At 38.8% G+C, this 27,863-nt stretch overlaps 1 protein-coding gene across 2 annotated transcripts in view; it reads right to left on the bottom strand.

Moving 5' to 3' along the window:
• Window positions 1-504: 504 nt before the first annotated feature.
• The window catches only part of LOC136864031 (transmembrane protein 70 homolog, mitochondrial), a 37,308-nt gene continuing 9,949 nt past the window's right edge, over window positions 505-27,863 (bottom strand). For both annotated transcript variants that reach the window (XM_067140546.2, XM_067140547.2), the window contains exon 4: window positions 505-823. In XM_067140546.2, coding sequence (XP_066996647.1) covers window positions 617-823 — 207 coding nt within the window. In that variant the 3' untranslated portion in view covers window positions 505-616. The remainder of the gene's footprint in view (window positions 824-27,863) is intronic.

Raw genomic sequence — 27,863 nt, 5'->3', positions numbered from 1 at the left:
AATGACAGCTTTCTTGCTACGGTAATGGAGCAGACTATACAACTAATAATTGTTGGCCAAAGGCAAACAGCAGTTAACCTGAGGTGGTAGTAGTAGTAGTAGTAGTAGTAGTAGTAGTAGTAGTAGTAGTAGTAGTAGTAGTAGTAGTAGTAGTAGTATGGTGTGTGGCCTCCAGAGAGGCCTGATGCACTTCCTTTGATTTGACTCCCGTGGGCGACATGTGCGTCGTGATGAGGATGAAATGATGAAGACAACACATACAACCAGTCCCTGTGCCAGGGGAATTAACAAATTATTGTTAAAATTCCTGATCCTGCCAGGAATCGAACCCGGGACCTCTGTGACCAAAGGCCAGCACACTAACCATTTAGCCACGGAGCTGGACAGCTTGAGGTCATCACATTCCATGACTGAACCTTTCAACTTACATTAAACAGTCCTGTCATGGAAGGTGGGTAAGTTACAATAAGGGAATGTCTGGTCTGATATCATGGTAAATATAGATAGACACACACTATTTTATATTTTAACTGTGTACGTACATACAATATTATGGCATCAATAAAATTCAATGAGACATAATAACTGAGAAAAAACAATAGCATGTAAACTAAGTTTACTGGCCCTTCTCTGCTTTCCCATCGTCAATGGAATTATTTCCCAGTTTCAAATCTAAAGGTTTATTGAAACCCATGATATTGCGATAGTGCACAGGATCATCAAACAATCTGGGATCAACAAAGAGCGGGATTCCTTTGACACAAAAGCTTGTGAACATTCCAGGTATGTCTGGCACGTTAACATCATCTGTGGAAAACGTTATCTGAAACAAAAAGATGCAGCAAGTTATCGTACTGACCACGTGCACACACAATTTGCCTTCATATTAAGTAGCTCTAATGATGGTGAGCAAGCAACATGGTTACCCTTTAGATGGACTTGTCTACACAATCTTCACACATAATGTCTGTCTACTGCATGATATATTTCCCACTTTAAATTTATGGGTTCATTGTGTCCCAGGAAGTTATTATAATGCCGAGGATCTTCATATATAGCAGGATATATGGAAACGTATGAGCTGTTACATCCATCACATTACACCTTCATGCTGAGCCTAAAACTACCCAGAATTCAGAAACAACTGCAGTATAACCCTGATTTTGAACAACCTCGACTTAGCGTAAACCCGCATTAAACCGAAGAAATTTCAAGTCCTGAAAATTATTCCATAAGAGCAACGTAATTTTATGTTCGATTTAGCGCAATTCACCTTAGGTCGAAACCTGCATTTAGCGTAAGAACATTTAAAAATTCTTAAGTATTTATTTCTATTAGTTATGGCTTTGGGATATTAACAACCTATGAAAAATACGTCATAAGCTTGCTAAGTACATTTCAAGGTAGAAGAGGGATTTAGAGCACGGGTGCTTAGCACTAAAGTGAGATGTCAGGCTCGCATACACATTCGACCGAGGGCGCTCTAGTACAGTAGAAGAGAACCCCGTTGTAATGACAATATCTTTATGCCCTCCGGAAATACCTATATTAATCTGTGCAATATTCTTTGGTTACAATGAGAACCCTTTCATTGAGTCATCTGTTATTACAAACAAATTTGGGCGTGTTAGTTTTTCTGTTATCAATATTCATACACTTAACTTCAGCGTTTATATAGAATGCAATCGATCACGTTCCGCATTGATTCCTCGATGCACACACCAGAGAGCTATCGCCAACATTCAAACGTGCTGTCGGCTTCGATTAATAATACCCCACAACTCAGACTGATAGTAAACAAACATCGGGAGAACATTTTTGTGATAAGCACACACGTAAGTCCATTGACAGCTGTTGTTAACTACTTAAAAATAAAGACTGAAGTAAATGATTGCTTAATTTTAATACCAGGTACCAAAATAAAATAAGAAAGTGATACTTCTTCTCAAGATACAGCAGTGTGCATAACTTATTTCAGAGGTTAGGTTACACATTCTCGTATCTGGTTAAATTTCCAAAAGGCTGTTACCATGTAAATTTCTTGTGAAAAGGTTAACATTACTCTATGGGGAGCTTGAAATATCTTTTCGTGACATGTGTATGGTAAACCTAGTTTAGGTGATGCCGTCTGAAGTAAGAAAATGATGATGATGATGCTTGTTGTTTAAAGGGGCCTAACATCTAGGTCATTGGCCCCTAATGGTACGAAATGAGATGAAATGTGATGAAAAATTAAAAGTTCAAAATCCTCCACTGACCAGAATTCAAAACGTGAGTTCGAAGAATGAATGAATGGATATGAAGTTAAAACAATCAGTTGATCCGACCCGTAATGCCTCACATTAACAGAAACTGATGTAAAACAATAGCATTACTGACCAAGGGACGGCTTCTATAGCATAATACTGAATCGATGATGCTTGTAGTCTAAAGGAGTCCGAAATGAAAGTCATCGGCCCCTCATAATGGTACTTATCGCTAGGAATGTCGAACCACGGTATTTGTCATGTTGCGGTACTAATCAAAAGTAGCGTAGACTCGCGGTATTCCACACATTAGGGTACTACTCACAGGTAATGAAATTCGCACATGTAATACAGACCTATGGTGCTTCGCACAGTGCGGTGCCATTTACAGGCAACACAAACCTATGGTGTTCATCACATAAGTGTACTAACCACAGGGATCCGCACTATCCCGCGGTGTTCCTCATATAGTGGGTACTAAACCTGGGCAAGCCAGAACCAAGGTGTCGCTCCTAAAGTTGAACTAATCACAGGTACTGTAAAAGCCGGCAACGCGCACTGTTGCCACTAATCACAAACCTATTGTGTACCTAACACACAAAGGACACTAGGAAAGTTTTGCAATATGCAAAAACGGTTGGCTGGACACCCCTGTTAAGGTGAGGGATGAAAAGAGGGGTGAAAACCGCTCTAGAAGACAGCAAGGCGCAACTTTCACACGAGTTCTTACCAAGCAATGGGATTGAAAGCAAGTTAAGATGTCAGTGTGGTCTAAAGGTGAATATCACGCAATTATCCATTACAATTTTGCTCGTGGATTAACTGTTGACCAGTGCCTGGAGCAAATGACTCCTGTGCTGGGGAAAGATTGTCCACATCGGACAACAATTTTCTGCTGGTACAAAGAGTTCCAAAGGGGAAATTTTGGGGTTGAAGACGATCCTCGTTCTGGGCGACCGTCTGAATCAGTGACTGAGAAAAACATTGAGACTGTGAGGAAAATGTTGCAGCAAGAGAGATGGTTGACATATCGGCAGGTAGAAGAGACCGTCCACATCCCTGCACCAGCTATTCATTCAATTCTACAAGACCATCTCCATGTTAGAAAGGTTTGTTCCCTTTGGGTGCCCCATTCACTTTCACACGAACAAAGGGCACATCGAGTGAAATGGTGCCGAAAAACGCCAAAACAGTTTGAAAATGGCACTTCGCGTAACGTCAATAGAATCGTTACAGGTGACAAAACTTGGCTTTATTATTACGATGTCCCAACAAAATCCCAGAACAAGGTGTGGCTGTTTGAAGATGAGGGTACTCCTGTGACTGTGCGAAAGTCAAGGTCAGTGAAGAAAAGGATGATTGCAGTATTCTTCACTAAACGGGGCATCTTGACGCGGGTTGTGCTAGAAACACAAAGGACAGTTACTGAGAAGTGGTACAGTGAGACTTGTCTTCCTCAGGTCATCCAGGCTCTCAAGCAGCTCCATCCAAGGTCATGGCTCAATACTTGGGTCTTGCATCACGACAATGCTCCAGCACATCGTGCTAATGTAACAATGGATTTTCTTGCCAGATCAGGGTTTACTGTGCTTGATCACCCTACATACAGTCCTGACCTTCCCCCATGTGACTTTGCACTCTTCCCAGAAGTAAAGATGAAGCTGAAAGGGCGGCGTTTTGCATCCGACGAGGAGCTTCTGGCAGCATGGAATCAAGAGTGTGAAGATGTAACCGAAGAAATGTAGCAGAGTTGGTTCAGTGACTGGTTTCGACGTATGGAGAAGTGTATTGAGTGTGGTGGAAATTATTTTGAAAAAGTCTAAAGCGTTCACTCACATTGCAAAACTTTCCTAGTGCCCTTTGTAGTGGTACTACGCACAAGTAAAAGCAACCCATGGTGTTCCCCGCGTGGTGGTACTAATCACAAGTAGTTTCATGGTTCTAATGCAATCGTCACTTGGTCACCCCTTCCAGTCGCCTCTTACGACAGGCAGGGGATACCGTGGGTGTATTCTTCGTCTGCACCCCCTACCCACAGGGGGTTGTGTGTTTGGTCCGTGAAAGGTATTTTATTTTGCTCAAGTCCGCTGGCAAGCCGGTTAGGACCCCCCTATCTGCCACCTGGGATGTGCCATGTGGGAGTATCACCTCTCCCCCTGCTACGCCAGCGTAGTAGGTTCGTGGAGTAAGAAAATGGAAATGTTTGCCACAGAAGCCTTTGGAGTGAAGCTATTACAATTCTTAAGAATGAAACTGTACATGTGAGTTCACAGGCTTTCGAAATTAGAAAATACCATAGTAATGACTTGGCTGCTGTATGGAAAACATCTGCGAAAAGTTTTGAACAAACTGATTTCTGTTTGATACCGATTTAAATGTGGTTTTGTGTGAATATGGTATCTTTTACAACTTTTATGGAAAATCACATATAACCTTACAAGAACACCTTTAACCAAAACTATTTTGCATTCACCGACAAAATCTGTTGTCGAAAGGAAGGGTTAACCATGGGCTCACCAATATCAGGAATAACATATTCTTAAAGTAACATTGAAAAAATTTCTTAACCAACTAAGAGATGTAGAGGGAGACCAAGGAAATCAGTTTTAAGAGGTGTGGAACTAAAAGAGGTTGCAGAGCTGTTTACAAATAGAGGATTATGGAAGAACTTTGTTAATTCACAGAGGCCTGCAGACTGAATGCTAAAAGGCATAACAGTGTACAATGAAGATGTATGTGCTAGATGTCTGCGCTGAAAAAAGGCCAAAGCTCATTATAGTGCAATACAGGTCCCTTGCTTAGATAGCATGGGCAGTTAAACACAAGAATAACCTTCAGCACAAACTGTACAAAGTTGTAACAACAGTATAGGGTGTAGGGTAGATATCTGCTTGTTTCATTGCTGCTGTTGTATAAATAATGTGTGTTATGTTAATGCAGGCAAAGATTACTGGAAAAGGTGTGCTTTCTACTGAAACCTCGATTTATGGCAAACCCCAAATTAAGGTTAAAATATTCAGGTCCCTGTAAATCATACAACTGATCAAGATGGTGCTGATGGTACAAATGCTTGCCCCTTTGACGCTAGGAAGACCCCGCCAGCCATTTAACCTGTAACAGATTTTAATTTATCTTTATATTCATGGTCTCTTATATAGATCATTTAATTTCTCATCAATTACTTTTTTTTTTTGCTACTTGCTTTACGTCGCACCGACACAGATAGGTCTTACGGCGACGATGGGACAGGAAAGGGCTAGGAGTGGGAACGAAGCAGCCGTGGCCTCGATTAAGGTACAGCCCCAACATTTGCCTGGTGTGAAAATGGGAAACCACGGAAAACCATCTTCAGGGCTGCCGACAGTGGGGTTCGAACCTACTGTCTCCCGAATACTGGATAATGGCCGCACTTAAGCGACTGCAGCTATCGAGCTCGGTTTTTCATCAATTAGAGTGAAGCAATGTCACACAAAAGATTGTCCTGTAAAGGCTGAAGAGGAGGGACGATTTCGGACAGTATGGTAGATTTGCCGTATTTTGTTGCATAGCAATGAGTCGCCGCTGCTTTGCACTTCCGTGCACGTTTTAGTTTGACCTTGAGGTTATGTTTACCGCGTTCTGCGCTTTTTACTAAGAATCTACTTCATATTTTGGAAAATTAAGTGAATACTTTTGATTGTCGCAACCGGAAGTAATGCATTGTAACTATGATTCTTAGTGAGATCAAGTGACTGAAGTGTTTATAAACGATTACTGTGGAATTTTGGTGTGATTTAGTGAAAAACAGTGTTTTACGCACATTTTTCTTTTTTTCTTTTTTTTTGCTAGTTGCTTTACGTCGCACCAACATAGATAGGTCTTATGGCGACGATGGGACGGGAAAGATCTAGGAATGGGAAGGAAGCGGCCGTGGCCTTAATTAAGGTACAGCCCCAGCATTTGCCTGGTGTGAAAATGGGAAACCACGGAAAGCCATTTTCAGGGCTGCCGACATTGGGGTTCGAACCTACGGTACTATCTCCCGAATACTGGATACTGGCCGCACTTAAGCGACTGCAACTATCGAGCTCAGTGCAGATTTTACTGAAAATTGAAAGCGGTCTCGGTGACTTCGGATAATACCTAGAAATTATAAGAGGCAGAAAGGAGTTGCTTCAAGGTGTAATTACAAACCAAAATTATTAGATAAAACCGTACATGATATTAAAAGCAGCAAGTTGTCTTATAGAAAAGCATTTGATTTGTATGGTGTACCCTGGTCCACCCTACAAAATAAAGTGCAGAAAGTACATCCAAAAAAATGAGAAGACAACCAGTGCTACATGAGGAAGAAGGAAATGCTCAAGGAAGCTTGTCACACTCTGGCCATGCTTCAATACAACCTGCTACCTTCCGCTGCTGCAAATGAAAGGTTCTTCCTGGGAAGTCGATTTTTAGCTGTGACATCCGCCGAGATGAAAGCACTGCAGAAACAAGTGATGGTGCTGGCTGCAGAAGTGAAAATGAATGCGATGAAACACACAATGAAGGTAATGACATACTGCTAGTGCAAGAAGAGGCTTTCCTTGTTGCAGATTATAAATACAAGTTGAGGAACAAAGAGCATACGAGGCAGTATTTTGGCCTGGCCTGAAATATTCGTTCAAGGGATGTGGATGTCAAATACTTGAGCCCCCATAAAAACAGCAGAAAAGTGTTTGTGTCCCCTAACATCCCTGATGAGGATACAATAGCTAAAGAACAAATTTCAAGAATAACTCCAGCCCAAGTTGAGAAGAGAGGAACGTTTATTTTCAGAGAAAACATATTTTAGATTCATAGGCCATGGCAGCTACATATTCATTGTATCGACTTCCTTTTTTTTTTTTTTTTTGCATTAAGATTTGTATCGTTTGTAAGAAAAATTATTAAAATCTTTCAGTAAGATTTCTGTGCAGTTTATAACTATTAATATTCTTATTTAGATCGGAAAATTTTACGTTTACCTTGTCAGAAAATAAAGATTGATCAGCAACACATTAAATTTAGCATTACGATGATTTTAACCAGCCAGCCATATTTTGGACACCCTCAGAACACTTTAAATATTCCAGCACTAAAGCAAAAAGAACCAAGAATTAAATTAAGGACTATTTGTGTCCGAAATCACCTAACGTGCTCTGAAACTTCGGACGGCAGTTTAAAAAGCACGTGCGTCAGAAATCACCACGATGTATGGGTGAATTCGGACACCCTTTTTGTTTTCTCAGGAAAACATGTGTTGGCGTATATTTTTCGTTCGTAGGGTATTGTATTAATTGGATATATTCATTATTAGGATTATAAACAATACAATTTAAGATTCCCTTCGTGAGTTAAGATGAAAATAACCTCAAAACCGTCCGAAATCACCCCGTTAAACAGTACTTAAGAAACAAGCAGCTCTAATTATGATCACAGATATACCATGAAATATATTTTCAGGTACTATAGGAAAGAGAATGTGACTAATGGTGGAGGATGTTGTTACCACAAAGATGCACATATGAAATGCTGTCAAGTGTGTACACTATTTTATTTACAAATTATATATACATAGTACACACACACACTAATAAACTGCCATCATGAACAAAACACTGCTATGAAGAAGCAGAAAAAAACTGGAGACTGCAACACTTGCATGTCAACTAACTACCAACGTAACAAATCTGCATACTCGATTAACGACTTGCACTCATAACTCTCACTAAAACAACTCCACTCAACCCTCAAGACTGCCTCTTTATATACATTACCTGGCCAGGCTTCTAGAAGAATATGACACAACATGTTTTCTCGTAATTTTGAGTCTCCAATAACTTATTTACAATGAATGGAATTTTCTGTAACTCTCTAGTTCCAAAGATACGTTGTTCTGGACTGTTACTGTGTGTTGTATAAATTTACTGCAATGTTATACATCATATATACATGTAATAATAAATTATATATTATTAATTACATGTCATTAAATAAACTCATATTAATATACATACAGGGGATGTTTCATGACATAACCCCACAAATAATACGATAATGATTTATACCAAATCAAGTCCGGACATAACTACATAAATAATAATCATCATCGAGCTTGCTTTTTCCATCATTTACCCATGGGTTAGACATTGTTTCCAAGTTATACTAGTCCACTACACTTGCATCAAGGATAAGCTGGCTAAGAACCAATAATAATGTTATTTGTTTTACGTCCCACTGACTACTTTTATGGTTTTCTAAGACACCGAGGTCCCGGAATTTAGTCCCTCAAGATTTCTTTTACGTGCCAGAAAATCTACTGTCATGAGGCTAACGTATTTAGCACCTTCTAATACAGGCCATTCCAATTCGAGCACTTAGTGCTGGGGCGCACCAGCGCTGCACTAAGCAGCACCATTCCCCTCCTTCCACACCTACCCCAAGCAGCGGTCGCTGCATGTGTACGTAAGAGACAGTACATTCATTCACATTCTCTCTCTGTGTGTGTCATTCTCAGTAGAATCTATCTGACCAAACAGACAGCGGAGCAGTTGGTTTCTCCTTCGTTAAAAATGTTGTTTAATCCTTCATGGGTGGAACCATATTTTGTTCTCAATACCGAAGGGAAAGCTCAATGTTTAATTTGTCGTGTCATTTTAAGCGTAAAGTCTTCAACTGTTCAACGACACTACCACAATAAACTTGTTTCCACCTATGATGACATTGTTGGCGCAGCAAGAACCGAGCAAATTGCTAAGTTAAAATCGGAATTGCCAAGTTCTTCAGAGATACGTAATAACTTATTCATTAGGAATTGTTTTACATGCAATTTAGGAGATTTGTTTTCATTTTTGTATTATTAAGAACTGTTTAGAATTAGACTTAGATATGCTGCTAAGAAAACACACTGTGCGAGTTGGCGGCGCGGTTAGCGACGCTCAGCTGTGAGCTTGCATCCGGGAGACAGTGGGTTCCAACTCCACTGTCGGCAGTGCTGAAAATGGTTTTCCTTGGTTTCCCATTTTCAAACCAGGAAAATGCTGAGACTGTTCCTTAATTAAGGCCACGGCCGCTTCCTTCCCATTCCTAGCTTTTCCTATCCCATTGTCGCCATAAGGCCTATTGCAAAAAAACCACAAAGATAATTATTTTAATTATTTTATCTCCCTGTCCTGCAGATACTTGAACCCAACACTTTAGAAGGCGCACTTCAAGCACGTTATGGGCTATTGTTGCTCTGAAAATTGCAAAAAGTGGGCGACCCTTTACTGAGGGTGAATTTGTAAAAGAATGTTTAATAGAGTGCTTGGAAGTACTGGGTCCACGCGCTGTGGCTCACTTTGAGGCGATAAGCTTGTCAAAACAAACCATCTCTCATCATGCACAGGAACTTACGTTTGTCTACTTATGAAAATCTTGGAGACTATCAGACGTCATTACAGACTTTGCACTCTGAACTCAATGCCCGATTCAAAGAAATGAATGATATGGTACCTCAACTTGAAATATTTATGACCCCATTTTCAGCACGTCTTGAAAAATCAGCATTATATTTCCAAACAGAGCTGATAAAGCTAGAGTGCGATGCAATCCTAAAGGACAGGTATTACCACTACAGTGGTGGTTTAATATCCTTTTACAAAGGTGTTCAACCGCAAGAATTTCCAAAACTTCAAGCAGTTGCCTTAAAATTTACGTCAATGTTCGGTACAACGTATGCATGTGAAGAGATGTTTTCTGTTCTGAATTTAAATAAATGGAGAACTAGGATTTCTCTGTCTGATGCAGACTTAAAAACTGTACTTAGAATTTCTACTGCCAAATCGATTGTACTCATTACTGGTAAATAAGTTGCCACAAAACGATGTCAGCAATCGACTTAAATGCTAAATGCTAAGGCAAACGCAAATTATGTACAGAATAAATTGTGTGTTTATATGTTCATAGAACTGCCATAAATAATATTGTTTTCATAAGCTGCGCGTGACTTGACGACCTGTGGTTCTGCTTCTGCCTCTGCCACTTACCTTCCTTCCCCCACACAGCACCGGGGCTGCTGCCGGGGCCTTGGGAGCACCTCAGTTGGAATCACTTGTTCTAATACCACTGGACTAAGCCTGGATTGAACCTGCCAAGTTGGAATCATAAGGCCAGCGCCTCAACCGTCTGAGCAACACAGCCCCGCTGGCTAAGAACCGGTGTAGTTTCAAACCAAAGGAGGACTGTCAGGTTCAGACAAAAATCGACTCTCTCGCCGTAATCATCAATGCACAAATTCAGTGACTTAATAAAATAAGTCATAAGATAAAATATCACATCGGCGTCTCCAAAGACCATTAAAGTAGTTAGTGGGACGTAAAACAAATAACATTATTATTATTATTAAAATATCACATCCAAAATAACCTAAATGACCAAAATCTCCAGATAAAATACATCCTAAAAAATTAAGTTATAAAGTATATTAAAGACTGAACCACTCATCAATAATCAATAAAAAACACAGTGGGATTGAAAATAAAATTTTAATATAAACTTTACACTGTAAGACTCTAAATGTTTGAACAAAATCACTACCACGAGTACGAATTATAGAAACCAATACAGATAGTCCTAATGCCCCTTCACATACAGAAAATGTAAAAAAAAATAAAAAAATACTAAAATATAATTCATACACAAAAAAATTAAATATAAATAAAGTAAACCAAATAGCTTCAATACAATAAATTCTAAACTCAACAACATGGGCAACAAATGTTTACGTTCAGAACAAAAAGGTCATACCCCTATTAAAAATACTAAAATCAACATAACTATATTTATTACTAGGGCCCGGATGTTGATGCCGTAAAAAAGTTTAAAAATGACTTAATAAATGATCTAAAAATTCAAAAAATGCACTATAAAATGGAGAAAATGATCTTATAATAATAAACTCACCAATATTTCAAAAATGACATCTTAAGCTCAAACTGAAAATTCAATCAAAATAGATTTCTAGCACTTAACAAAAGGTTTATGTTCACTTTAGTCTGAGTTGCACTGCACTACGAATGTCATTCTGATGTTGTCAAATGTAAATGATCTGCAGTTATCAGCCAACAAGTTTTTATATCTCGAAAAGCTGCCTTCAACATCAACTGATGTGATCGGAGCATACCTGAAGTGAGGAAGGTCGTTTGGTGCTAAATCCTTCTCAATCCCATCCATGCAGTAGTTTTCACCAGAAAGAATGTCTGAGATTTTGCGTAATGTTTTATACCCGGTGTTTTTGTCCAGCACTTTTTTCAGTTTTGATGCTATACCCGCAGCAATTTCGCCACGATTGTTGCTAAGACTAGTTTACACCTGGTTGGTTAAGGAAATGGAATCAACCATTTCTTCGCCCATTTTCTCCAACGATGTGATTGTTGCTGTCATGTAGGCGAAATTTGATTTTACGAATGCCAAACTACCTTCAATGTTTGGTTCAGATAGCATGTCATGGGCAATTTTTATTGCTGCATCTTCTTCACTGTCAAAACTCTGCACTATTTCCTTCACTAACTTGAAGTTTTCGCAATAATACATACACGCGTTTAACCACGTGCCAGAGCGTGTTATGATAGGTTGTGGAGGTAATGCAATGTCTGGAGCTTCAGCTCTGAAACGTGCGACTCGCGAGGGTGCCTTTTAAGAAAACTGGGGTATAGAGCCCTTACTTTTTCACAAACTCTGTGCCGTCCATGTGCAAGGCATATAACATGGACCATTTTAGAATGGAGTGCCTTCAATGAATTTGCTGCTCATACCATATACAGTGCAGCATCAGTTAAAAATAAATGTACATCATCATGTTTGATGCCCTCAGGCCACAGGAGAAATATAGCACTATCAAACAGTTTTGATATGGTAGAATAGTGCCTTTGCTGGCAAGACCTAGTGTTTACAGTGCACTATGTCTTCTGGTATAGGCTAGATCAATTTTGTTACTTTCATTGATCTGTCTCTGTCGTATACTTGGCTTTGACAATATGAAAGTGACTGAGGTATGAGCAATGCTAGTAATGCCATTCCTTATGCAGCCAGTCCCTGCTATGAATGGTGTGAAACTATTGCTCATAGGGTCGATTGGCGCATGCATTTCAGTGAGCTTGGCAGACTGATATGTAATAGCAACTTCTGGCTCAGTGAGGAAAGCAACGGGAAACTACCTCACTCCTCATATCCCTAGTACGCCTCTTCAGTGATGCCTAGGCCATCTATGACAGCTGATGGCGGAGCTGTTGAGGATCCAACCAGCCTTCGGGCTGATGACTAAACATACATACATACACATGGTAGAATAATTGGTCTTTTCTAACACTTCGGTAGTCAATAAAAATATTTCACCTGGTGTATGCACTTCCGATCACAACGTTGGCTATATAACACCCCATAGCATCCGACGTTTTGTCGAATGACACCCACATCATCCTCCCACGAGTTTCAGATCTTATTTTGTTTAATGTGGCTTCGTAACACTGCGGCAAATAATTCTTACGTAAAGTTGATTCGTCTGGTATTTCTTGATTCGTATGTTTTTTCAAAAATCCACGTAATTTCGGGCTGTTGAGTTTGAACAGCGGAATGTTTGCAGATACAAATACATCACATAATTCTTTACTGAACTGTGAGGACTTGCCGGAAGTCGAAGCAACTGAAGGCAGTAAGCGCTGAGTTGCAGCTTTATTTGAAACAAGCTGAAGAGCTCGAATGTGTTTATCGCGACCGATATGTTGCATTACAGTAAATCATCTTTAGTTCCACACAATTTGCCAAACAATACGCTTCCATCGGTAGAAAACACATTGTCACCAAATTCAGATACTAGTTGCTTTAAATGCACGGACACACACTGTTTTATTTTAGGCATTTTCAAAGCGGCAATGAACTAATATCTCTCGTCGTAAACTATGCGTAACTGAGACAAGAATATCCACCCCTTTCCCTTTCTACCCCGCCACAGCTGACCTTGGTCAACAGAGCAGGTAACATTCCATTCCGCTAATAACTGGTTTGCGACGAAAACAAGAGTATCTCTATACCTACCCCCATAAACTTCTGCATCCAAGATATATATTTTACTACTAATAGCAATACTGAAATATTTTAAATTATCTTGTATCAGCTACTAGCTTGTTCTTAACTTCGAGAGGCGTAACTCCCTCATATAAAGCTGTAACATGACTAAATCGGAAAAAAAAAAATGACCTTAATAGGTGGATTTCTCTAAAATATGAACCCAAAAATCTACCAAACTTTTAAAAAATGCTCTTAAAATAGAAAAATAGCAAAAAATGCTAAATAAAAATGACATATTTGAAGACGGGGTAGCCCGGCCAGAGTTTATATGTGCTCCAGCATTGTTTTGGACAGCTCAGTAAAAAGATGACATGTCATCAACAGCTGGCCCCTACTTATTACCATTGTTTTAGTAGTTTAATAAAAACATTGATCTTGTAAACTAATATTAAGATCTCTTCTAAAACTCAGAGGAAAGAGAATTCTTCTCATTAATCCTCAAAATTAATATTTTTTACTAAACTACCCTCTGAATTATAAATTTAACCCTCGGGATGTCGTGCGAGGCAGTGTAACGTAAGTCGTCGCGTGCGGTGGAAACGACCACACAAGAATTCCTTATAGTTTTTGTATTTCAATTTGCTCTTTATTTTTTTTATGTTGCTATATTTTTGTTTACTCTCTATTTTCATCATTAAAAATACAAATATTATTTATTTACATTTAAATAGTGCTTTAAAATAATACAATAACTAATGTTACGCTCTACTTAACACACATCAAAAAACAGTGAAATGGGAAGAATATGGATTTACAGAATTCACAAAAGTAAACTGGTAAAAGATGTATAGTGCATTGTACGAGTAATTTACAACTATCAGTAAAAATATGTACAAAACAAAGTTACAGCAATATACATAAGGTATACAGTCCAATGGTAAGAGCAAGGCTACAACAGATACAAGAGTAACAGCAATTAGAGATTTACTGTTCACTAAATACAATTTATTCGTCGTTCTTCATTATATTCGTGAGCTGACTGTGTCCTTAGATAATAAAATGGTCATCTTCATTTTCTTCATCTTCACCTGCTGTCCCCATACTGCAGGCTTGACAGCTGAAGACAGTGTGCTCCTGGCATATGCACAGAGAGCAGGTAGCACACGAAGTCTTCGTCTTTCTGTTTCCTTTTCCACACCATCAATCAATTTGTTTATCCAATCAACTTCTTCGGAATCCATTTTCATTCACAACACAAGTAAACAGCCAAACAATTTGTGTATACGAATAGTTGTACGTCCAGGGTTAGAACCAAATTCAACAAACGGCAGTAGTCGCCCGCGGTCGAAGGCACCGCACACTCACATAAACATCCACATTGACAACAAAAGAGCAATTAGGGAGCGCTACCTGGCTATAAACACTAGAGGAAGGTTGCAGGGTAGATATGGTGGAGGGAGAAATCTGTCCTGTAACAATCGCAGACAGCGTAACAAAAGAAGAATGCGTACGGTCGAAAAGACCGCGGCGCGACGTCCCGAGGGTTAAGAATCCTTATCATTAATTTCCTTAATAGTTTATAACTTTTGTACAAGCTAATCATCTCTTGCTATAACCCTTATTATCATTGTACAAACATGTATTATTTCTATAACCGTTGGAGTAATATCATCTTCTTTTTGATTTTCTTACATTCTATTCTTAATTTTCTTAGGAGGAATATTAGTCCTCTTTATCTATATAACTAGTTTAGCTTCTAATGAACTATTTTATACTTCCATAAAAAAATCTTGTCATCATCTTACTATCAATTACCTTAATGCTAATAATTTCATAAGTTAGAGATCCATACTTTAGAAATACATTTACCAAAAATATAGATCTTATATCTATTGATCTAATAACCAGTTTCCTAAATACAAAAGCTACACCACACTTTATTAAACTTCACAATAAACCTAATCACTTAATCACTTTAATATGAGTAACTACTTATTTCTAACTTTAATTGTAAAAATCACAAATATCTTCCAGGGTCTTCTACGACAAAAATGTTAATGGCTAAACCTATACGAGTATTCCACCCTTTATTAAAAATTGCTAAAAACGCCTTAGTACATTTACCAGCTCCTTCTAATATTTCTGCTTGATGAAATTTCAGTTCCCTCCTCGGATTACGTTTAATAACCCAAATTGCCACTGGTCTTTTCTTAGCCATACACTATACTGCAAATGTAGATGTAGCTTTTTCTAGTGTAGCCCATATTTGTTGTGATGTGAATTACGGTTGATTATTATGCACTTTACATGCAAACGGAGCATCTTTCTTTTTTATCTGCCTCTACTTTCATGTAGGTCGTGGAATATATTATGGTTCATACAACTACATACACACTTGATCCACAGGTGTTGTAATTTTATTCCTAGTAATAGGAACAGCTTTTATAGGATATGTTCTTCCTTGAGGACAAATATCTGTTTGAGGGGCAACAGGAATTACAAACCTTTTATCAGCTGTTCCTTATCTAGGTATTGATTTAGTACAATGAGTCTGGGGTGGATTTGCTGTTGACAATGCTACTCTTACCCGATTCTTTACCTTTCACTTTGTCCTTCCATTTATCATGGCTATAATGGATATAATTCATCTTTTATTTCATCAAACAGGATCAAATAACCCCTTAGGTCTTAACAGAAATTTAGATAAAATCCTTTTCCACCCTTATTTCTCCTTGAAGGAAATTTTCAGTTTCATTATAGTAGCTATTTTACTACTGCTAACTCTTCTTGAACCATATATGTATATTAGGAGATCCAGATAATTTTACACCCGCCAACCCCTTGGTAACACCAGATTCAACCTAAATGATATTTCCTCTTTGCTTATGCAATCCTGTGACCTATCCCTAACAAATTACGGGGTGTTATTGCATTAGTAATATCTATTGCTGTCCTTCTTATCCTCCCTTTTACTGATAATAATAAATTCCGTGGAATCCAATTTTATCCAATCAACCGAATACTATTTTGATCTATAGTATCTATTGTTGTCCTCCTAACATGAATTGGTGCTCGACCTGCAGAAGATCCATATATTTTAACAGGTCAAATCCTCACTGTCCTATGCTTCCTTTATTAATTTTAAACCCTTTAACCTTCTATATTTGGGATAATCTAGCAAACTAGTTATTAAGCTTATGAAAGCATATGTTTTGAAAACATAAGACAAAAGATCAATTCCTCTATTAACTTTGCTAAATAAAATTCATTAAATAAGTAATGAAAATATAAAAACCTTTAACCCACCAAAAAATAAATAATTAAGTAACAAAGGTGAATAAGCCTTTCATGCCAAATATATTAATTTATCATATCGAAATCGAGGTAGTGTGCTCGAAATCAAATAAATATAAAAGCCAGAAAAGTCAATTTAAAAAAATAAATAAACTGATAATACATACATCACCCTCTAAAAAAAATTATACAAAATAATATTCTTATAAATAAAATACTAGTATACTCAGCTAAAAAATTAAAGTGAATCCACCTCTTCTATCTTCTTCTATGTGCCCTGCCTAGTCTCCTGGACGCTGGCGATCAATGTGGAGAGTGCTTTTCTGTCTTCAGCAACACGGTACAGTTCTTCAGTGCTTTTTATGCCTGTCCAATCTTTAATATTCTTAAGGCATGTTGTTCTCCTTCTGCCTACTGCTTGGCACCCTTCAATTTTGCCTTTCAAAATTAGATGTAAAACTGCGTATTTTTCACCACGCAAAACATGCCCTAGGTATGCAAATTTTCTGCATTTGATGGTGGTTACCAGTTCCTTTTTGCATTTTGCTCTCTGAAATACTTGTTCATTGGTGGCATGGTCAATCCACAAGACTCTAAGCATTCTTCTATGAAGCCAAATTTCTAAGGCTTCCAGTCTTTTGATGGTGGCGTCTTTCAATGTCCAAGCTTCAACCCCATAAAGGAGAGTAGACCAAATATAACATTTCACCATACTCTGCCGAAGTTTTAAATGTAATGCATCATCACACAACAATGTTTTCATTTTCCTGAATGTTGAACTTGCAATTTCTATTGGGCTCTTAATTTCTAGGTCTGGGTTCAAATCATCCGTTATCCAACAACCAAGATATTTAAGTTTATTTACTTGTTGAATATGTTGGTCTTTGAGTTTAAGAGTAGCATTATTTCTTCCTCTGCCGAAAACCATTAGTTTTGTTTTTTTGATGCTGATGTTTAGACCCATCTCTTCCCCAACTATATTAATTCTGTCCAGGAATAGTTGCAAACTTTCAACACTATTAGCAAGAATTATTGTGTCATCTGCATATCACAAATTACTTATTAGTTCTCCATTTACTTTAATTCCTACTTCCAAACTCCTTAAATATGGCATCTGAATAGATGTTAAACAATAATGGAGACAAAACACAGCCTTGACGAACTCCTCGTCGGATTTCTATGTAGTCCATTGTATCATCATCTACCTTCACCACAGCCCTCCGATGCCAATACAGGTTTTTAATAATTCTTATATCTTTATCATCAATTCCAGTTTGCTGCAGTAGTCTGACGAGTTCAGTATGTTTTACTCTATCAAAAGCCTCTTCATAATCTATGAAACAGGCAAAGACATCTTGTTGATCCCAACCTTCTTGAAGAAGAGTCAAACTGAAAATAGCCTCACGAGTTCCATATCCATTCCGAAATCCAAACTGGGTATCATCCAGGTTTTCCTCACATTTCGTTCTTATTCGAACATGGATAATTTTCAAGAAAGATTTCAACAAATGGCTCATTAGGCTAATGAGATGATATTCACCACACTTTGTTGAGGTGATTTTCTTTGGAAGGGGGATGAAAGTAGAGGTTAGCGAATCTTGAGGTAATTTTCTGGAGTTATAGATGTTATTATAAAGGTCCACTATCTTATTAATTTGCTCTTCATTGATAAGTTTCATAACTTCAGCTGGAATTTCATCTGAGCCTAAAGCTTTCCTATCTTTTAATTGGCTTATCGCATGAATTACTTCCAATTTCAAAATGCTTGGTCCATTTGAGCATTCACGATTTTCATTTAATGTCGGTCGATTATCATAGAAGAGTTCTATATATTCTTCCCCTATCCTAATAAGAGATTTATAATAGGTTTCCTTGAATTATCTTCTAGAACAAGAGGAATATTTCTTCTGAAAGTTCCAGTTACTTCTATTATAATTTTGTGCATATTAAAGGTATCGTGTTTTTCTTCCAAAGTTTCAATCATCCAATTTTGTTTTGCCTTCCTAATTTCTCTTCTAATTTGACCATGTATCTGACAGTATTGAGCCTTATTATTCTTAGCTTTTCTGCATTCTTCCATTAAACCCAAGATATCATTCGTCATCCACTTCTTTTTGGTCTTTTTATCGGACTGTAGGTAATTCCTGTTTACTTTCTGTATAGATTCTTTTACTTCCTCCCACTGGTTTTCCACCTGTTGTATTCAATGATACTTGTCTTAGCTCTTCATTAATTACTTTTGCAACTTCTTGTTTTATTTCACTGTTTAACAATTTTCTTTGGTCAATTCGGTTGGAATGTTTTATTTTCTGTAAAATTTTCAATTTTAGTTGTACATCAGCAACTCCTGTAGTGGATTATGATCAGAACCTATATCTGCTCCTGGGTATGTAATAACTCTTTTAATAAAGTTTCTGAACCTCTTATTTATGAGGATGTAATCAATTTGGTTCCTGATAGGAACATGATGTTCACTGTCACCAGGTGAAACCCAAGTGTATAATCGACGATCAGGAAGTTGATACCATGTGTTTGTAATAACCATCTCATTTTCTTGACAAAATTCGTATAACCTATCCCTACATTTATTGGATTCTCCGAGTCCCCAATTTCCTACCAAATTTCCTCGTCGGCCTCTGCCGAGCTTAGCATTGAAATCTCCCATTATTATGGTTATGCTATCATTTTTTGTTGACTCCAGAATATTTTGCAAGCTTTCATAGAATCTTTCCACCTCAGTGTCACACTTTTTATCTGCTGTTGGAACATATCCTTGTATTATATTGATCTTGAAGGGTTGTCCATGTAGTTGTAAATATCTGTCTGATATTGGGACAAAACTGGCAACATATTTCACAAATTCTGGTTTTACAAATATTGCTATACCATTTCTGTGACTACTATCAGTTTCAGGCATCATTCACAATGTTGAATTGCATTATCGTAAACCGTTAATGCAATCTTCGCTCACCAATATGAATAATACTGTAACAGTAAATATGGTACTTTGATGAGCATGAGTTAGACGCAGGGCGTGTACCGTTCTGATTGAAGTGCTTACAGAGGGAGAGAGCTTTTTTGAAAAAAATTCTGAAGTTTTTTTTCTGAATTTATTGACAAAGTTCAAAATTATATCACCTTCATACAGCAGATATGCAGGAAATGATCCTTTTCTCATCCAGGCTGGTGATGTACTCGAAATCCGGCTGCTCTCCTTGTACCCCCATCAGTCCCCTCTCGGCACCATGGAACCATGATTTCTCCCGCGATGGAAATTCTAGAAGTTCTGGAATATCCATACAATGTCCAGAAGATCGGAATAACGTAGTAGTGTGAACATTGAGATCTGGTTGCACGGAGAATGGCTTATGATTGTACACATTAGTACCTGGACACGGGAAGAGCTCCTTGAATGACAGATTTGAACGAAAGAGTCCCTCGTAGTGTGATTAAAGAAAATGTGACACTTGAAACAGGCTGAAATTATCACACGCAAAATATTTGTTTAGAGTTACGAGCAATCTTAACTCAGTCACTCGGAAAAAGAAAAATGTTTCACATATGAACCGATCTGGTACATCAATTTGAAATGAAATATGTTTCACTCCTCCACAGTCCGTGGTTTGATCACACTAAAAAAAATAGTCTACTGAAAACTCACAGTTTAAATGCACAGTTCATGAATAAACAGTTTAATTTGTGGTAAATGTACACCTTAAACACAATCTAGTGTCTACCATGATTGTAGTTCACTTCTCAACACAGTTCAATGTCTACCTTGAGCAAAGTTCGAATATGTAATTCACAGTCTATCATAAGCTCACAGTTCAAGGTCTGCACAGATTAAACACGGATTGGAACTAATCACAGTCCAATGTCTACACGAGATATTTGGAAAACATCACGACTTCAATAAGTCCAAAGACACAGTCATAGATTGAAATTAATTCAATAATTAATCACTTGTCACAGTCTGAAGAGATTAGAATCCGACACACAAAATTAGCAAAGTATTTCTATTAGTTGGCAAGGTGAATATGGTTCACAATTTATCACTGTTCGGATTGTTTCATCAAAAACACTCGTAAGAAATGTAAGTTGAAACATCTGCCTAAATATATCACCACCAGAGTTTAAATGAGGTTGGATTCTATCATTCGTGAATCACGGAAATTCGGCTAAATAAAATTATCACTGGGAACTCGCTGAAATATTTTTAAGTTCAAATGTGGAGTTTAAGTCCTGAACTTGGCGAAATGAGACTATCACTCACGTATTGTTGAAATTATTTAAAGTCCAAACTCAGTACTATGGACTTTAAGTCTTTAACTTGGTAAAATGAGACTGTCACTCACGTAGTATTGCGGTCCCCACGAGCCGACCGCTCGCTGCTAGCCGCACGAACTCCACTGCGATATACACTGGTCTGCTAAGGGAAGCAGCTTTCTATTTATACCCGAACCACGCCAAAATATGCCTTTACATCTCGCTCAACAACTTCGTAGTCTCTTGCCGGAGTTTTACCAAACCTTGTAGAAATTGAGATAAAATATGGGGCTACATGATGATGTGGTTGATTTTATCCAGCTATTACTGTGGGGGAAGTTATTAGCCAAAGAAACTCAAGGAACATTCCATACTGATCTAGGCTCTCTCTGTGTCAAGGGGAGGCAGGCTGTGACATCACTCCGCTCTACGTCACACACACATGTTGCTCGCTGTTCCTGTCTGTCTTCTGCTGCTGGGCCAGCACGTAGCGCAAAGTTTTAAATTTTAATTGCGGGGACTTAGTTCCGTACCGCTGTTCCCGGTACAATACGTCATCCGACTCCAAACTAGCAAAATCCATCTTGGTGCTAGGTGTAGTATTTTGGATAAGCCAAGGTGTAAAGAAGTTGTTACCAGAAACAGTGACAGTGTGTTTCAGAAAGCCACGGTTTCCAATGAGAAAAGTTAATGAAAGTGAGGAAAATGAGGATGAAGAGCAAGAATTACAAAACCACATTAATGAAGCTACTTTCAATTGCAATGCCAAGCTCTGTGTAAACATAGACAGTAATGTGCAAACCGAAACAGACACAATGGATAAAGATGACTTAACTAAGAATTTTACGGAAAATCAGAAAGGGGAACAGGTTGTGGCAGATGATGATGATGATGACAACGAAGATAAAGGCACTGAGTTGGACAAGTGTAGGTTAAAGTTTTATCAAGATGCTGTCAAGAGTTTAAATGAACTATACCAATATGCCCTATGACAAAATTATTCTGATATGGCTGGTGTGGTTTCCTAAGGCTAAAGTGTTTGTGGAACGTCAAGCAGCTAAGCAGCAATACGTGCAGAAAACTCTCCTTGACTGTTGGAAAAAAGTAAATGAATCATGTGTACAGACACTTCTCTGTTCACTGTAAGCTTTGCTTTTACTGTTTCAATTTGCAGCAGAAATATGTATATACAACACTAAATAAGGTGGAAAATAATGAGTCCAAAGAAAGGACAAATTATTTTTGAAGACTGGCTCAGGATGGTAAAGGTATAAGCATATACCAGGTGATGGAATGTGAGGGTAGAAAAAAATCTTTCTTAACAATTTAATTTTAACAACAAAATTGATCAACATATTCAATATAGGTAACAACCTAAAAATAGGTAAGAAGAAAAAGGGTGGGAGAGCAGCTATACAGCGTGATTCAGCCGCCCCTTCTAATGTAGTTTTATGCAACCCATAATATTCATGCCATCCTTAAAACATCTGCCCTGCAGGTATGCTCAGACAACACAACCGGAGATCTCGGTACTTACCGCCTCACAATGATAGGACACCATAATGTTATACTCGAATTAAACACTGGAAGACATGCGTATCTTCTAGATCATATGAACCTGCCATGCCAGCGAAACACTAAGTTGAAATTGTGACTGCGGTAAACCTAATACTTGCTATAAGCTGCCTAGTGTGCTGTACGGAACTGTAGTGTAGTTAGTAAAGGAATGGCGGAGCAGGCTTGCATGTCAGGTGGGAGGTTCGAGTCCGGGGTAAAGATTACAAAATTTTGAAATATTTGTTTAATACGTACCGCATGCAATGCAAGTTCAATACCCGCTTTCATGCAAATTGTGTATGAATGAATGTGTTTGTGGCCCTAACAAGTGCTGATTAGTTAGCAGGCCAGACACATACAGACCGGAAATATTCAACTGCCCTGACATTGTTTTATTGCAGCAAATGCTCGATGTGATGGCCATTTTGGTTTATGCACATGCGGACAATGTGTCCAATAGATCGTCTTGCACACTGAAGTACTTCAGGTGTAATTGCTCGGGAGGTGTCCATAATGAGTTGCCGGAGCTGATCAGGCTTTTCCGGTGTTCGAGTGTAAACGATGTTCTTCAAAGTCCCCACAAGAAGAAGTCCAATGGCGTTAAATCCGGTGATCTGGCGGGCCAATAAACAGGGCCTCCTTGTCCTATCAATTTCCTTGGCAGTTCCTCGTTCAGACGGTTACGAACGGGCAAAGTCGAATGTGGTGGAGCTCCATCCTGTTGGAACTACAGCATCAAATGATCGTGCAAGGGCACATCCTCCAGCAGCACTGGGAGTTTCTGGTGCAAAAAGTGCAGGTAGCAATGGCCCTCAAAGGAATAAGGTCCAATCAGGCGATCCTCCAAGATTCCACACCAAACATTCACTCCCCTTCATACTTGATGGGCCGCCTGTCGCACCCAGTGAAGATTGTCCGGACTCCAATAGTGCATGCTGTGGTGATTGATATTCCCATTATTGTGGAAGTGCGATTTGCCTGAGAAAAAGATATGCGATACGAATGCTGCATCATTGTCCAGCCTACCTAATAGCCACTGACAGAACTCCATTCATGTTTCAAAATCCTGCCCATGGAGCTCTTGGTGTAGCACAAGATGGTATGGGTGAAATTTATTTTCATGCAGTATTCGCAAGACGGACAGCTGGCTGGTGTTCGCCTGTCGTGCAATCGCCTTTGTGCTGAAGTGCGGATTATTACGAGCTGCCTCCAGAACGGCCTCTTTTGTTTCACCTGATGTAACGGGCCTATCGCAGACTGGTGGCTGGTTGGAAATCACGCCTGTTTTCCTTGGGCGTCTTTCAACACGGCGGAATGTCATAGCAGCCGGGTGTCGCCTGTCGGGATACCATTCCTGGTACAGACGTAATGCCTCGCACGCGTTTTGTCTTGCTTCCCTATAAATGAGCATGTCAACGTATTCCTCTGTGGAAAACATGCCGAATAACAGCAGAGGTTACAGTACATTCAGGCCCTAACCAGCGAAGTATGTGCGGGGCACAAGATGAACAACAGCATCATTCTACTGTTTGAATGTGGCAAACGTGGGCCTGTGTTTACGTATTCAAAACATCATACCGATGCAAAAATATCTGAACAATGCAGTATTCTAACCACCATTGGCACATTCCGTCGATTGCTACGCAAATACCTAACCACATCCGCTACACTGCACTGCTGGAAACATGTTGGTAGTACGACGAGAACAGAGTACATACACCATCTGGTTTGTTGTTTAAGACATTAATTATTGCACTGTTACCTAGTTTTATGCATTGATTCCCCTCTTCGTTACACCCGGTCACGAGGCATGACACGTTACATAGTTACATGGTAAAAGGACGTTGCTGCACGATTTCAAAGCGCCATGTTTTGCAAACGGATGATATAACATTTCGCTAGGGTTCAGAATCGTGTGCAAAATGTGTTCAGCGAACATTAGTACCATACAGTACGCCTGCAGAGCAATAGCACCCCTATAACCATGTGCAGGTTAGTTGGGCTGCAGCAAACGATACTGGAAGGGGATGATGAATCACACTATATAGTGCAAAGGGCAAGTTAATCGACAGAACAAGTCTTCAAAAGTAAATAAATTAGAATTTTATGACTAAAAAAAGGTTAATTTAACAAAGACTGAAACAGCGAAAAATGCAAGAATACTTGCTAGACCAGGAATTTACTTGAAGTGTGTGTTTGACAGCCGACCCTGTAGTGTACGGTAGCGTGCCCGCCTCTCGCCCGGAGGCCCCGGGTTCGATTCCCGGCCAGGTCAGGGATTTTTCTCTCAACCTGAGGGCTGGTTCGAGGTCCACTCAGACTATGTGATTACAACTGAGGATATAACATCAAAAATTTCATTACTGGTCCGTATTGAAACGAAATCTACAGTCAAAGATAAAAGTAGGGTTTTCCACCTGTTCAATACTATAAAAAATGTGAAATTATTAAAACATCACATTTTTGTTGCCATTTTTGGTACCGGTTTCAGAAATTTTATTTGCCATCATCAGCCTAGGAAGAGGTTATAGGACTTTTTGTAACTACGCATAAAATTAATTATAGCACCAAGTTTCAGATAAAATTTCCTTTTTCAATTATATCTTAATAGCTGTTAAAAATATACAACTGGCCTGGAAGAGCTATATAAAACCCTTTATACATTCTGTTATGAGAGATCTTTACAAGAATACACTACCAGCTGATTTTATTCTAGTGTATTGTTATAAAGTGTAAACAGGTAGAAGACAATTTTATTGCCCAATTTGTGTAGAAAGCAGTTCCTCATGGAAGACAACACCCCCCCCCCCAACTGCTGCCATGGGTAGACTGCTAGACTCCTCAATAACGAGCTGCTGAAGGCACCTAGTAGCGAGGAAGGGTGCTGAAGCTGTTCCGTACGTGACTGTTTTCAGTTGGTAATGTCTTATAGGTTCTTCCGGCGATCACCGTCATATGATTCTCTGAAGGTTGCAGTCATGCCTATCAACATTTACTTGTCGATACATCTGGCGAATGCCGGCTGTAAAGCACACTTGGTAAGTGTAGAATCTTGTATTGATGGACCAGATATCTTGCTGGATAGTCGACCCAATTTGGAGGATGTTGTTGAGCACGGACGATCACTAATGTGCCTGGTTGCACATTATTGTTCGATAGTGTCCATTTACTTCTCTGCTACAGATGGGAGAGGTAATTTGTTGACCACGCCTTCCAGAATCCTTGGAGGCGCCATCTAGAAAGTACATTGAGGCGTACATTACTCAGATCTGGTTGGGGAAGGGTAGTGACAGGTCTTCCAATTAGAAGGTGACCTGGAGTGATAGCAACTAGATCGTCGGGATCATCAGATAGGGGGACTAGAGGCCTATAGAGTTAAGACAAGCTTCGATTTGTGTTGAATGTTGCAGGTTCTTCGAAGGAAAGCAATGCCGTTCCCATCACTCCTCGAAGATGATGCTTGAATGATTCTATGCCAGGCTCCCAAATGCCTCTGAAGTGTGGAGCCTGAGGCAGAATGAAGTGCCACTGAATGCCTTCAGTGCTAGCGAAGGCTGAGATCTCTCATTGATGATGTTCTTCGTTGAACAATCTCTGTAGTTCCCAAAGTTTTCTGTCAGCACCTACAAAGTTTCTGCCATTGTCCAAATATATGTGCGCAGGTCTCCCTCGACGTGAGATAAAGCGTTTGAAAGCAGCAAGAAAGGCCTGGGTAGTCATGGTGCTAACAATTTCCAGGTGAATAGCCCTAGTAGCCAAACATACAAAAATTGATATATAACATTTCAGCTTTGCACTGTTTTTACAAGAGCCTGATTTTATATACAATGGGCCAGCATAATCAATCTCTGTAGTTCGGCAACTGACCCATTAGTTGCTGGGCATTTTTTGCCTTGAGCTTATGGCAGATAAGACAATGGTGCATGATTTTCCGAATGGTATTCCTTCCGGTTGTTATCCAGTATTGCTGACAAAGAGAAGAGAGTAGCAATTGACACCCACATTGTTTTATAATGATTTTCCAACGTACATCCGATGTGCACAATTTTGCAATCCATGCACATGATTACCTTGTAGGGTGGGTAATGGTGCAGTTTTTTAATTATAGTCCATGAAATTTAGTTTTGTAATAAATTTGTTTCTACATGTCAAAAGTAGAGTTACTACAGCTTCATTAATTAAGGTACAGCCCCAACATTTGCTTGGTGTGAAAATTGGAAACCACAGAAAACCATCTTCAGGGTTGCCGACCGTGGGGTTTGAACCCACTATCTCCCGGATGCACACTCACAGCTGCGCGACCCTAACCGCATGGCCAACTCGTCCGGTCTATGAGATAAACACAAGACTGATTATTATTTAAGTGCACACAATTCGCCCACTCTCCTTTTCTATATTATCTGACAATAGCAGCAGCTGTTACTCTGTTAAATTAATCAATTTAGGGCCTGTACTACGACTGTCAGGTAAACAGCCAGATACGTAGGCTGCAGTTTTGCAAACTAGAAGTTAAATATTTTCTTGCGTACTACCAACGGATTTTAACAACAGTATTGTAATGCGGAAGATATAGTAACATTTTTACTGGGTTGGTAATAAGGTTACTGATAATATAGTGAAATTTAGCACAGTGGTATACGTGTTCTCTGGTGTTTTCGTTTGTTTAGCTCTATTCCTTTTGAAATTGTATTACTAGAATCCAATATCAGACGCTTATTAAGCTATAATGTGGAAGTTCAGGTCAAAAACAGAATTAGGACTGAAATCTACACATACGAAGAAATGTTAAAATTAATTAACTATATAACGAAACTGAAACTGTTATAGAAAATAAAAAGACTGAAAATGTAACCTGGACGCAAATGTTCAGATTCAGATCTTTTTTGGTCTAGTACGGTACTATTTACGAGGATACGTGTTATGACGAAAGTAAAGTTTATATTTGTAATTAATGCCACTGATGCAGCGTAGGATCATTAATTTTATTATTAATTCAATTTCTTGTTTGCTCACTGAATAAGTAGTTAGTTTCTTTATTTTCAATACAATGTGAGAATAGTAACTGACAAGCATTTATCTCACTGTAGTGTAAATACTTAGTAGCAAGTTGTTATGAAGTCAAAGAAATATAACCTCCTCAACACCCTCATTCGACGGACGAATCGCCATGAACAACGTTGCATACCTTTACTCCATATGTGCATTGGATAGATTTGGAATAGACAAAAATAAAAAGACTGAAAATGTGTACCATCTCCTCTAGTACTCTACCGACTAACATTTAGAAGGTAAAAAAAATGTTGGATTATTGGGACTCGAACACACGAAGAACTGCATAGCAGCAAATGATGTTACCCTAACGACCACGGCTACCCATGAAGCTTGCCGCTGACTTGCTTGTGTGCAACTCATGTAGTCAGTAGCAACAACATGATATCTTGGGAAATCCTTTAA

Source organism: Anabrus simplex, chromosome 2, assembly GCF_040414725.1.
Source record: "Anabrus simplex isolate iqAnaSimp1 chromosome 2, ASM4041472v1, whole genome shotgun sequence".
Taxonomy (NCBI): domain Eukaryota; kingdom Metazoa; phylum Arthropoda; class Insecta; order Orthoptera; family Tettigoniidae; genus Anabrus; species Anabrus simplex.
This window is presented reverse-complemented; position numbering and strand designations above follow the sequence as displayed.